The sequence below is a fragment of the Lonchura striata genome, chromosome Z, assembly GCF_046129695.1.
Source record: "Lonchura striata isolate bLonStr1 chromosome Z, bLonStr1.mat, whole genome shotgun sequence".
Classification (NCBI taxonomy): Eukaryota; Metazoa; Chordata; class Aves; order Passeriformes; family Estrildidae; genus Lonchura; species Lonchura striata.
The window spans coordinates 26,112,866-26,127,474 of NC_134642.1; the positions used below are offsets into that span (position 1 = coordinate 26,112,866).

Sequence of the window (14,609 nt, forward strand, 5' to 3'; positions counted from 1 at the left end):
TCAAATGTGCAGCCTCAGTGCTCTGCTGTAGAAACTATTTCCTAAAATAAGGTCAGGTCTTTTAAATCCATGTTGACATCCATTAAGATGATGAGCTGAGAAGCACTGAAGTGCATTAAGATTTGAACTTCAGTGACAAGTTGGGTTTCAGGTGGTCTATAATTACATAAGCAAGAGAGATCAAGGCAAAAATTCTTATGGCCTCAGAACATAACTTGTGAATTATAATCCTAACACCAGCTCACTCTAGAGAAAACAGTGACCAAGGACTACATAGACCCTCCCTTCCATAGTAAGAGGCAGAAATATTTTCTACAGAATTTGTCCTTTAGCAATAATATTTCAGAGTGCCTTGACATCCAAAGGCAGACACTGATTTTATTTCAAAAGCATAGCTATGAAAATGGTTGTTAATTAAAACAAGAGAAGATGAAAGTAAGTGGCTGGAAAGGTACAATTCTTAGTTGTCCTTCACAGTGTAATAAAATGCAGTGACAGGCAAGAACACAGCATCATCGTCTGTTGGCCAACACACTCCTGACCTCTGAACATGCAGTGTGCACATGTTTTCAGACTACTGCAGGAGGTTTTTTTTGTGATATCACAAACATAGTGATCACTTCAGGTAGGTCATTCTCCACCTTCATTTTCTGAAAATAGTTTCACATGTTAAACCACAGAGCAAGTCAAGGATTACAGTCAAGCCCAACCTATAGGCTGGGCCTAAAATAGGACAGAAATGAAGCATCAGTAATCTGAGGGGACAACTCATAAATTTTCTTTCTGCAAGTGATGTCTAAATACTGAATTGTATCTGTATCTATGTTGCACTGCTTTCACAAAAATCAAACCTTTACCCCACAGACACAAAGCTTCATCTACTGAGCAAATTATTTTTTCACATCAGCTTTTTCAATGAAAGAGTAGGAAAACCAGTACTTTTTAAGACTTGTAAGACTCTCTGATAACTCTAAGATGCTTCATTGTGGTAGATAGGGAACGGAAGATTTCGGGATGTGATGGAAAGCAAGACAATTCCCCCTCATCCTGTGATATGTGATCCATTACCCCCAAGACACATAACCCCACCTAACCCAGTAGTTTTCCACTCCTTACTAATTCTAAAGACCCTACCTTCTTCCTTTGACGTAGCAAAGTCCCCCTTGACTATTTAACCTCACAAGATAAGATAATAAACGCCATTTGACCATCCACCATGTTGGTGTCTGTGCATGTCTGTGGCCTGAGTGGCCCAAGAAAGGCCAGGCTGCCGTGCTGTCCCTTGAAACCAGGTTGCCTTGCCTTCTCATCAGAAGGCAACACTTCATTAAAGATTTATTCCTATAAAACTTTTAAAAAGACTGCATTGACAATAATCTATACAAGGGATTAACCACAGGGTTAATTAATGTTCTGAAACAGAGTGGTATAGCAATGTGATTACTGTAACTTAATTTCATTATTTAAATGGGGACCAGACACACATCAGATTTCCACCCAGCTGAAGACGTGGGAGAGCAGCTCTGACATCCATAGGCATGGACACTAATAGCAATGCAAAACACTATTACTCTCGTTCAGATGACTGTACATACAGCTGCAAAGTACAGATGGTTTTTAAGTCAAAGAGTGACAATATTATTAACTTAGTTTCAAAACATCTTAAGAACACACAGCAAAAAAAATGATTGTCAAGTGAACACAGCAGCACTAAAAAATGGCAAAGCCAAAGTCTACCAAGAAGCCAACTAGTCTTCAAGGTTTCATGACTGTCCTCTGTAAAATGCTAAGGAACATTCTTTTCCTTGAATTTCACCAATCATTGCAATTCAAGGGAAAGAAAAGTAACTCCAGCCAATCTAGAGCATTACCTAGAATCTGACCCTCTGCTTTGGTCATGAAGAAAATTCTCAGAGATTAATTACATGACTACACTTTACTTGCTCATTTCAGGGGCATTTTATGTATTTTGTTATTACGCAAGATACATGGCAGAAATGAAGCCAAGCTTCCCAAATAACAGCACTGGGAAACTATTAAAATTATCAGATATGAAAACATGTTTAATTAATTATATCTCGAATTATTTTTTCTTTTTAAGCTCTTATTGGTATTAATTTTTATAAAAGACTAACCCATTTTTTACACAACAAATTTGACTAAAAATTTATTTGAAATATCCCAGCAAAGACTAAAACATACTCACAGCATAATAAACATCAGTGAGCCAATTCTTGGTGCTTTGTATTTCAGTAAAACCTGTCCTGGGAGGATATCCAAGCTTTTAAAAGTCAATTAATTTAGACTTTTGAATGAGAAAGGTCTATACTATCATACTCTGGATCATAAAAGGTAAAATGTTCATCCAAGGACAAACAGTAGCAAATAATGGAAATCCATTGACTTCCTGGTTTATAACTTGTTCACTCAGCTGTACAGTTTCAGTGTCTCATCCAAGATAAATAGCTATAAAATAACAGCATGCTCCAGCTGTCCTATACAAACTACAAAAGTACCATTCAGCAGAACACAAGTTATTTTTGAAACTGTAAGTATGAGGCCCGTGACAGTGGGATCCCCTGCATTCGTGAAGCAGCTTGTGAGCACAAGCACGCACAGTGCTTGGGGGAGTAATCAACCACGAGCCCAAGGTAGCAAGTGCCGAGGCACTCGGTGCTCCTCAGCACGCAGACAGCAGTCAGCAGCGTGGCTGTCAGTAGCAAGGTGGTAAAGTACACACACAGTCCTGCACAGCCAGCACAAAGCTCAAAAGAGCTACTTTCCTACATTTACACCCCGTGTACACCTCTTGGAAAAATGCCCAGTGCAACAGAATACTCACAATGGCCACTAGGAAGGACAAAGCTCCCATTCATTAAGCACAATTGAACTGGTGTACAACTCTGCTTTCAGAGCAAAAATTTCAACATTCCAACATAAGCAGGGAGAATTCTTACCCTACAGAGCAGCTGTTCTGAAAAATATGAATCTATTGCACTTCTATATCAGTTTGTTTAAGGTCTGCCACTACTTTGAAAAAATTATCTTATTTGTGATCCCAAAGACACACCCAAGAGAAAATTAAGTGAACTATACATAAATGTCTTGAAATAGTTAGAGCTGAATTAAACTTTCCAGATTATTTCAGGGCAATAAAAAAAAAGGGAAGGGAAGGGAAGGGAAGGGAAGGGAAGGGAAGGGAAGGGAAGGGAAGGGAAGGGAAGGGAAGGGAAGGGAAGGGAAGGGAAGGGAAGGGAAGGGAAGGGAAGGGAAGGGAAGGGAAGGGAAGGGAAGGGAAGGGAAGGGAAGGGAAGGGAAGGGAAGGGAAGGGAAGGGAAGGGAAGGGAAGGGAAGGGAAGGGAAGGGAAGGGAAGGGAAGGGAAGGGAAGGGAAGGGAAGGGAAGGGAAGGGAAGGGAAGGGAAGGGAAGGGAAGGGAAGGGAAGGGAAGGGAAGGGAAGGGAAGGGAAGGGAAGGGAAGGGAAGGGAAGGGAAGGGAAGGGAAGGGAAGGGAAGGGAAGGGAAGGGAAATAAAAATAAAAATACTATTTTTAAAAATACTATTTTTTCCTCATAAAAAAAATCTCCATAACCTTAAAAAAATTCTCTCCCCAAGTAAACTAAAAAAAGCATTTACAAAATAATAAACTAACTAAAAATCTTAAGTTTAGTTCCTTTACATTATCAATAAAAAAAACAATGTGAGGAAAAAAATTGTTCTAAAAAAATTATTTTAATTCTTACTACTTTTTCTCCTAATTACTTTTAATAAAATTTTCTTCATACCCTTTTAAAATTTGAAACCTGTTTTACCTTTCTCCTCATCTTATCTCACAACAAAAAAAAGTATAATAAATAATTAACCAACACCAATTATATTCTTTAATACATTAACCAAAAAATCTCAAAAAAATTTAAATTAGCAAACCAAAACCACTATACAAAATTAGTGTTTCTATCCAATTGGAAACGAAGACATTAGCAAAGCACATTAAACCTTAGCAAAGCACGTTAAATGAGCAGATTAAAAAAGAAACAAAAAAAAACAGCACAAACCAAAAAATACCTGGTGAGCTCTTCTTTAATCTTCAAGGGTTCATGTGGGTAGAATTTCACTCTAAAGCACATGGTATATGGTGGATGAGCTGAAACATTATAAAGAAAAAGCATGAGAACCATGGGAAACAAACATTGCTTAAGCCACTCTGAAGGAGTGACCTTAAAGTCACTTACTAATGGTTACTTTAGGCAGAAATTCAAACAAGAGCATTATTATATATGCTTTATTTTGGGGTGGCCTTTTTTGGCAAATGATAAGTAGTAAGCAATGATAATACTACAAAATTGAAGAAATCATTTAGTTAATGAAATTAAAGACAGTGGAAATATTTCTGTTCCCAGTGTTTAATAAGTTTATAGTACCTAACTTTGAGCAATGGTATCAATACCAGGCCTGATGTACAATCTTTTCAATAGAAAAGAAAGAAAGGGAAAAAGAAAAGGGGAAAGGGGAAAGAGGAAAGGATCACAACAACAGGAAACATTTCCATTCTGCAATCAATGCCTCTCAGGCACTTTGATTCAGAGCAAAGTGTAGATCTACAATATTCTAGTTAGTTTTATTATATTTTGGTCTTGATATATTCTCAATGTAGAGAATTTTAAATTTCCAAAACCTTGAAGAGAGTGTGCTTTTACAGCAGGAGAAGAGGAAAGCAGAAGAAAAGGGCAAGAAAAAATTACAGAAATAAAATGGAAGACAATACCAAGTGAAATCAGTAATTTATTATTTAATTGTAAATTATAACATCAATTAGTAAGCTACCAGAATATTTTACTGTACCATCTTCTTAAGCTTACCAGTTCTTAGGTTTGTATAAACATCTTATGGTGATTAGTTCAAAAATCATGATACTCTTCAAGCTAGTTTGACCGCAGTATTTACATGTATACTGCAATGTTCCAGAAACCCACCTCTAGCTATCACACAGTTCCATGTCATGTACAACAGCAATAGAAAATAAAAATGAGTTAAATTTTTTGTTATGTTTGGTATTTTTTGGAAGGCTCAACACTTCCTGAGGATAAAGGAATATTTTTCTCTTTCAAAATCTCACACTGTACTTAATTTAAGTACAGTAAGTCTCAACAAAAACTGCTGATTTCACTTTTTCTCCTTGTATAAATAACTGTTCTTTTAAGACACAGTGAGAAATTTCAGAAGTGATAGGAATGAAAATACGAAAATACAGGAAATGTAAAAAGCAAGTAATCAATAATAAATAGAAATTAAGGGGAAATGAAAAAAAAAATAAAGCCTTAATTGTTCTCTAGAGATAATTTAAACTTGCACAGTTTTCAGATCTGGAGAAGCCCTCTGAAGGATAGAGAAACACTCGGTCTGTTTTCTGTGGAATTTGGTATCCTAGATGTGACTGTAGCATTGCCTTACAATGAACTGACTGATTGGAAACAGTCTGCAAAACAGAAGACATTGCTATGTCTTCACTGCCCTGCAACAGGAAAATAGATGGTAAAGTGAACTCACTGTCCTCAAAAGGAAAGCAGCCATGTAGAAACTCACTAAGGAGTCATGATGCCTAGACACAGCAAAAGATAACTTAAGTAATCTTAAATGCTTCTGTCACTCCTCAAAAGTCATGTTAAAACTAAGCAAGGGAGGAAAGCCTGCACTTTTGGAATACTGTTCCAGTTAAAAAACATGACAGGAGAGACAAGCTATATTAAACAAGCAAGAGCTCTTCCCATGGGAAAAAAAAAGGAAAAAAAAACCCTCTATTAAATGTTTTGTCAGATTTAGAATTAGTTTGGAAATAGCAATGAATATGTAAGAATAGCTAATGCATGTGTCTTCGGGGCCCTAGCAAATACAAGCTTACTGCAAGACTCCAAAGATGCACTGAATTTTACCCAATTTTCCGGATGTCAATTTAAAAAAATTGAAAATTTGGCAGCAGTTAAAATAAATAAATAAATAAAAGTTATATTAGAAGAGTTCTATTCTGGCAGTTTGTAGTAAACACATAAAAGTATCGCCTGTCCTATATGCAAAGACTATCACAGTGAGAAAATTACAGCATACATTGCACCATAAAAATATCCCACATTCATAGGAAAGGTTAAAGTAGGAAATGTTTTACTTGAGCAGAAGAACAGTATTGACAAAAGTACACACCAATGCACAGGACATGCAGGAGATTTGTCAAGACAGCTTAAAACCTGTTCCTCAAATCTTTTCCTAGACTCAAGCTCCTGTAATAATATTCCTCCTCCGCAGTGCAGCAATACTATACAAGTCTGCTGCAGCCTGCTAAGCCAGGATTCCTTCTCTATTGCTGCGCAAGAATGGAACAAAAACAACTTGCAGTTTGAAATGGTAAAAAGAATATCAACCTATCCATCTAATTCATCTGTGGAGATAAGAATGTTCCCTGCAATTATAGGAGATCCTCATTTTCTGTTTCTTATTCTCAGTTGGAAAGCCAGCCACAATAAACATTTGAATGGGGAAGGAGGGAACTCCCAAAGATATCCATTTTATCCTCTGTCTTAATTTTAAGGTAGATTATAAGCCCAATGTTCTTCCAAAGGGATATTTGATGATATGTAAACTTTTAGCAAGGCCTTTTCCTCATAGATTTTACCACACTGGAGATACATGCATGAGGACTTCATGTTCTGTCTTTGGTTTCTCATAGTGGAAACCAAGACAGCCATTGAATTTTATCAGCTCAGGAGATGTGATTGTCAAGTCAGGTAATTTTTCAATTCCTTGAAAATAAAATTACTTTTGACCACTTACATATTAAAGTGGAAACATTAAAAACAAACCTTCCCAAAACAGAGCAGAAGTTGAAGAAGTACATTTCATCAACACAAAACTATCAAGTCACATAATCAGTTTTTCAGTAGCTGTATCTTATCAGCCTTTTCTTTCAGAGGGTCCTTTATCTCTCAGATAAGAAGCAGCTGGCATAGCAAAATGCTCGAGGCTCTGTCAGAATTTTCTACCCTCTAAGTTCACTTTCTCACTAAAAACCATTCACAATTACAATAATTACAGAGGACTATAGTGTGGAGAATAGTATTGGAAGCAAACTCCATTGAAGCAGAACCATTAATTTGCCAGTTTATTATGTTAACAGTATGTAAGAGGTGAAATAAAAAGTACAAATAAAATCATTTATGTTAAATGCTGAAACAAGTCATGATCTAAACCCTCATGAAGGAGGTACACACAAAGCGTAGTTTTCAAGGCAACTGGTTGTATGTTTTTAAAGTTTTTTCACTTACTAAGATACAATATTCTATGTACATCAAAGAGGAAGGATCTCCCTAAAGTACTCCCAAACCTACCAAACCATGGCAAAAACGAAGAGGCATATGGGAGATGACTCCCTTGGTACAGGAATCAGTAAGTAAAGGACTGAGTCTCACATGAACTATTTTTAAGCACTCTACAAAAAAGTCCACACATTTGTATTACCATTTTCTCCATAGAAAAATAATCTGAAATATAATAAAATATTTATATGTGCTGGTTTTGGCTGGGTTAGAGCTAATTTTCTTTGCATTGGCTGGTATGGGGCTATGTTTTGGATTTGTGTTGAGAATAGGGTTGATAATACAGAGAAATTTTTCGTACTAACACCCTGGTGAAGAGACTATGAGTGCATGGCAATTTGGGAGGAGACACAGACTGTGCGGATGATCCCAGGTGACCAAATAAATATGCCAGATGACATGGCATCATGGTTCAGTATATAAAGTAGGTGGAAGAAAGAATAAAGGGAGGCTTTTGGAATAATTGTCTTTCCAAGTCACTGTTACATGTGGTGGGGCCCTACTGTCACGGAGACAGCTGAAAACCTGCCTGCTGAACAAATCCCTTATTTTGCTTTGCTTGTGTTGCCTTTCCTTTCCCTAAAAATTGTCTTAACCTATGAGTTTTCCAACTTTTACCCTTCTCTCACTGACCCTGATGATGGGGGACTGAGCGAGTGGCTGTGTAGGGCCAGTTGCTGGCTGGGGTTAAATCACAACACTATGAAATATAAAAATAGTTTTTTAAAGCTGTTGAAAAACTTGATTGAAATTTTACAAGTGTCAACTAAATAGAGAAATATGGAAGATTCTCAGCTGACATTTTTTGGAAGATTTGTTTTTCACAATCTCCTTTACACAAAGCATAAATGCAACCTTCTATAATGCACTGCACTGGCAGTGTCAGGGTTTTTTATATTAAACATGAAGTACAGATAGATACTGAAAGGAAAAGCAGATGTTAAAATTATCTTCACAGTCCTGAGAAAGCAATATTGCTGGATACTTCCTTTACCTCTCCTTGATGTTGCATATTCTCTAAACTACAGATTCCTACACAAAGTTAGTAAAATTTAAGAAACAAACAAACAAGCAAGAAAATAATTACACTCAAATAGTCTTCATGTTCACTATTTCTGTAGAAACATCTCTGGGAAACCATTAAGACATAGTTGTTTCCGTATACCTGCTTCCTTTCCAGATGAATCAGGTGTTCATCCATACTCCTTGCTGAGCATTTTTAAGACAGACAGAACATTAGTCACTGTTTTTATGCATAAGGGATACCTGAGCTATCATAAATCTCAAATTAGGGCTCTTTCACATTGCATTCATTAGTTACAGAACAACACAGGGCAAGGTAGATTTTTGTCAGGTGTTTATAATAAAGCTTAAAATGCTGTTATTAAATCTTCATGAGGATCGCAGAATACACAGCATTCAGATTAGTGCCTGACAGATCACACAAAACTCCTGTTCTCATTGTACATGTATTTATGAATCTCATATTTGAATAAACTTTTCTTTACATTTGTACTACAATCCCCTGGCTCATTCCTCCTACTTTCAGGTTTTAGGACAGCACTAGAGATCATGGAAATTAATTGAAAAATTCCAATGATCTGACACAGGAGAACATCCTTGTAGCATTACTCTTTTAGATCATAGAACCATAGAGTGGTTTGGGTTTGAAGAGCCCATAAAGATCACCTAATTCCAATCCCTGCTGCCACGGGCAGGAACAGCACTAGACCAGGTTGAATCTGGCCTTGAGCACCTCCAAGGACAAGACACCTACTACTTTTCTGGGCAACATGTTCCAGTGCCTCACCACCTTCACAGTAAATAATTTTTCCCTAATATGTAATCTAAACCTGCTCTCTTTCAGTTATGCAAGGCAACAAGAAAAACATGAACATTTAGAACTCCTGCACATCACAGCAACAGAAATTATTCTGTTCCACTGTCATCAAGAACAAAACTCATATATTGGGATATTTCCCACCAAGCAGGTTACAGGAGATCTGCATATTATTAAGCAGAATAATCTTTAAAAGTAATCAAAAAAACAGCAGGAGAGAAAGTGCATGGGAAAATTCTCCTTTACTTAAACATTAGTGTTAATATGACTCAGATTTTACACCATAAAATTCCTAGAGAGAAAATGAGCAACAAAAAAAGTAAGACTGCCAAACAGAGAACTCTGCTGTCAGCATTTGGGAGAGAATAACACTATGCACAAGAACATGCAAAAGAACAGAAAGATTATTTTAGAAGTTCTGTATCCCAAACCACAAAGATACAGCTTTCTTTGGCAGCCTTCCAGAGAGTTTTCCATCACACACTGCTTGCAGCCGCTGATCATTGGTCACCAATTGGCTTCAAGCTGTACAAACAAGACTAGCAGTGGTTCAGGACGTTTCTCGGAAACCGAATTTTTCCCTCTCAGGCAAAATCAGTGGTAAAAATGGCTGAGGCACAGACCTAGACTTTACACATCATGTTAAAATATGAACACTACAATGACAATGAAAAATGCAAAGGTAGATGGTGAGATAAAAAAGATACCCTGCCTTCATTCTTTTTATGGGGCACCAGAACACATATACATATAGTTTCATATGTGATAAGACAAAATATAAAATTTTAGAAGATTCTTCCTGTCATATAACAGTATTACTAAATATGAACTTAAAGCAATCTTTTCAAAAGCCAAAGAAATTAAAATTGTACCACATCACACAAGATCCTATGAATACTTCAGAACCTCAAGGATACAACATTCTAGTCCACAAACAGAAATGCATTGTTGCCTGATTATAAGTCCTGTACAATCTGACTATAGAGAGAGTATGCCTGAGTGATTCATGTACTGCTGAGGCCCAGGAAAGCTACTACCTACTAAAATATACACTAGAATACTTCTACTAGTCAAACTTCTTCTGCTCCAAATATTTGTCAATATTGAGCTTAATGAATAAACAGGATAAAAAACTTGCTGCTCTGATGGAGGCAAAGGAAGCTTCCCAAAAATGGTAGATGAGCTCTAGAACACAGCATTTTTGAAATTTTTTCTGCACTTTCCCAAGTGCTTCACAATTCTATGTAAATCTAAGCATTCAACTGAATTTAGATTTTTTTTAATCATTAGAGATTATCAGAGAAAATTATTAATTATTTCCTGAATTCCTTAATGAAAAGAAACAAAAGAAAACATCCATTTAGTGCAGTCACTGAATACCTTTCTGGCATAATTTCTACCAGAAGTCACATTATGTATGCATTAAGTATGTGCTATTAACCAGTCACTTCATTGCTTTAGATTTTAGATTTTCCACCTTTTACTAATTTCAGTCCTCACTTTTGCCACCTGACACTGGGCAGTTTGCGAGTCAGTATCAATAATTTCTTCTGAGCTTAAACCTTTTCATAGTAAACTGAATATTTTTAGATCAAATATGAATTAACCTTCTTCCTTTAGAAATTGTTTCATTTTCTACATTAATATAGCCTATTTTTAGAAGAACAAATCAAAAGGTTCTTGATGACAAATTCATACCAAAATGTCCTTGAAACCTGTGGGAGCATAGTCTTAATGGATTCTACACATGCACAAAACACGTATGTATAGCTTTATTTTTTTTTTCCTTAAAAGGTTGTTGTAGCAACTGAAATCTTTCTTCTGTGACATAAGAGAGAGTTAACTTACACTAATTTTTTTCATTGTAAGTTGCCAATCCTATAGTTAAGTCAACTTTTGTGTTCTAAATCTAAGGCTGGTAACAAAAATCTTCTGTTAGCATCTCATTCACTTTGGCTGTTGTTCTTAAGACCTTTTCGCCATGATAAACAACCTCATGCTAGATGCATTTTATTTTTCATTTTTGCTATGTATTTATTTGGTTTTGGAATTTTGATTAGGATTCTATCACAAAAGCCACAGAAATCCTCTGATGACACCATCAAATCACTACATATACGGAATTCATGGACTATCATCTATCACATCTAGGCAGCATCTATATGCAGGAAAGGTTGTTTTGAATACATTAACACATTATCAGCACATCTGTTGGCAGAGCCCCTGCATGTGTTGCTATGCAAAGCGCACAAGATCAATGAGTCCTTATACTTTGACGAATAAAAGCAGTAACATAAATGCAGGCCAGAGGATACCTTCAGGAAACTGTTCTACTTTTGATAACACATTGGAAGGAAGCAAGAGATTAAGATAATTTACAATTATTACAATTTCTGTTCTTCCCTATTTTCTTCCTTTACTAGCATTCCTGAGGAGCACAACTTCATTCCAATTTGACATTCTTGAACTTAATTATTATTGGATAGTACTCCAGCTAGCTAAACACTAGATATACAAGTTCACATTGAATATGCCTGATATATGTGTGTTGGCATATGTACACATGTATGCATATATGGCATGCATGCATACATATTGCATTAATGGAAGAATGCCTTGAAGTATTCCTTATAGTGCAGTCAACATCCAGTATCAACTGGTTTTGTGCATTAGACAATCTCTTAAGCCTCACAATATTTTAAAGCAAATACATTGTCTCCCACACAAAAGGCTCTTTGTACTTATGCTTAAAACAGAAAACTGTATACAAGCAATATGAGGATAAAATTCTCCTGCATTTCATCAGATAGATAGATAGATAGATAGATAGATAGATAGATAAATAGATAGATAGATAACTGCTAAGACACAACTTCTAATGCACCACGTCAATTCTGTGGAATTGCCACATAAACTATTTTCTGCTGCTGGATATAAGCTTCTGAGTACAAAGCAGTTCTGTTTCCTGAAGAGGTCTTCATAGTTGGACTATTTAATGGAAACCCTAGGGCAGACAGTAACATTTCCAAAAGATAATTAAAATAATACATTCCTGTTTTAAAGACACTTTTTAAAATACTGATCTTAAGTTCCCCCCACCTGTGGCAGAAAGCCCACCACTTAGCCCACAGTACCTGAATTTTCTGGACAGTAACAATGATCTCAAGCCAATGCTCTGCATTTTCAGAAAGCAAGGGGCAGCAGAAAGAAGGACAACCAGAAAAGACCCAGAAGCAATTGCCACATTCCATTTTTATTACAATCTCCCAGTGGCTGATGGCATCTGACTGAAAATGAGAGCTGGAACAGAGAGGTCTTCCAACCAGATCTGCCATCCCAGGTCTGGCATCTGGCTGTAGCCACGAAATGTAAGGAAAAGCTTTTGAGCACTATAAGATGGCAAGATCAAGGCAGCATGGACCTTTTTACACTCAGAAACAAAGCTTATTCTAAATTACTGCATGGAAGCACAAGAAAACCTTCAGTTATTTAAAAATCATTTTAAAATATGAGCTTTCACAACTTACATTTCATTTGCTTGAAGATGGACTTGTTGGGCTCAAGCCAGTGCTGAAAAGACAAAGCAGAGAGCAGAGGTTAATATGGATCACAATAGACAAAAATAGCCTTGTAAATGTATATGGTACCAAAAATGAGAAGTAGGAATTTTGTTTTACTGAGACATACATAAATGAGAAAAGCACCTCATACTGGAATATACTGTATAAGCATACTTGATATCACCAGTGCCTGTAAAATACACGTAGTTGAGACAGAAATAAGACCAATATTTCAAAGACACATTTAAAGGGGACAGACTGTAGTCCTCAGCTTGCAGTTGACATTTTATTCTTATACTTTTAGCATTCTTTTCCAGAAGAATGATCATATCAGACAGTAGAAAAGAATATTCAGAAACTTTAACACCATCTCTTCATTAGTGTTGTCTTCTACATTTCTTAAAACTGAAGAATGTCTAAGTACTATATCCTTAGTCAAAACACACAGGACACAATTGTTCTCTTCTAGCAATAATTAAAAATCTCAAGGAAAAAAAATTGCATTTTTCCATGAAATGTTCACAGTATGCTAATCATAGCTAATGTACGGCAGAGAGGTATGGATGCTTATCTGTAGGTCCATAAATTTACAGGAAAATTTTCAGGTTGTTTTTTTTTTTTAAAATTCTGTGAGAAAATAAACTCAGGTGTTTCTGTGACCAAAAGTTAGGCTCACATTTTAGTTAGGAGCCTTAGCCCTGCTGGCACTAGCTGACCTGCTCAGGAGGATGTTTTGTCAGACAAAAGAACATGCTGATATTCAAGTGCCACTTCCAGCCAGCAGATTTTGTATTAGTATTTTTCATTTAAGCAAAAATCTTCACAGTAATATGAGATTTGTGCTGTGGAAGCAGCTGGTCAAAAAGCATAGCATTCAGTTTTAATAAGCATACTCAACACTGGAAGGCCTTGCACTAAGGAGGTTTCATTTTTAACTCTTTCATTCTAACTCTAAAAACCTTTGGTCAACTGCAAAAATAAAACCTAGCATTTATTAAACCATATTCAATACTTAAAATATAGTACATGGGCCACCATTTCTCCTCATAACCTTTAGTAATTCTACTACAGAGAAAGGCCAGGGGTATGTATTTTGTAGGAGTTGTTAATAACTGACAGAAAATTATTACTTTAAAACTTATGACATCTCAAGAATTCAGATGAAGTCAGGATAACTGCAAATTAGTTTTCTGAAAGAGTACTTTTGAAAAAACAAATACCTTCGAAAGAGCATTTTCAAATATCTCTGATTTATGTGTTTTGGTTGCTCAGAAACACACACATGTGGTGTCACAGTGGTACTGGAGATAAGCTGTGCAACGTATTTCTATTTGAAGTTCACTTATCACTGAGAGACTGATGTGGAATCCTCATACAAAGAAAACAAAAAGCCAACAACCTCAAACTTCAAACAACAGCCAGAACACAACAACCCTCCAACATTTCTTTACCTATTCTGTTTTCCCAGTACCTTTCTTTTTAGGGGAAAAGATGAAAGAAACATAACTGAATCAGCAATGACAGTTTCATTGAGTTACCAGAAATATCTAGCTCATTTCTTTTTTTAGATCAAACATATAAATTATTTATATGTTTCACTCTGACTAATGGGGGCTGAGAGCTGCTCATAAAAAGATAAAGACAATCTGATTTAAGGATTCTTATACAGTCCACAATGATTTAGAGATACATAATCCAGAATGAATTCACAGATAGGAAACCAAGACAAACAGGTATACAAGTCCACTTTCCACAGACAAAACCCACATCCACCAGGATCAGGCCAGTCCTAGATGAAGATTCAGACAGCAAAGGGGGACTTGGACAGTGAGCCATCCTGTACTGC

General features: G+C 36.3%; 1 protein-coding gene across 4 annotated transcripts in view; it reads right to left on the reverse strand.

Moving 5' to 3' along the window:
• Nucleotides 1-14,609, reverse strand: part of FRMD3 (FERM domain containing 3) — a 122,704-nt gene that overhangs the window by 40,254 nt on the left and 67,841 nt on the right. For all 4 annotated transcript variants that reach the window (XM_021534457.2, XM_021534455.2, XM_021534454.2 and 1 more), the window contains exons 3-4: nucleotides 12,731-12,773; nucleotides 4,065-4,143 (exon numbers count right to left, since the gene is read on the reverse strand). In XM_021534457.2, coding sequence (XP_021390132.1) covers nucleotides 4,065-4,143; nucleotides 12,731-12,737 — 86 coding nt within the window. In that variant the 5' untranslated portion in view covers nucleotides 12,738-12,773. The remainder of the gene's footprint in view (nucleotides 1-4,064; nucleotides 4,144-12,730; nucleotides 12,774-14,609) is intronic.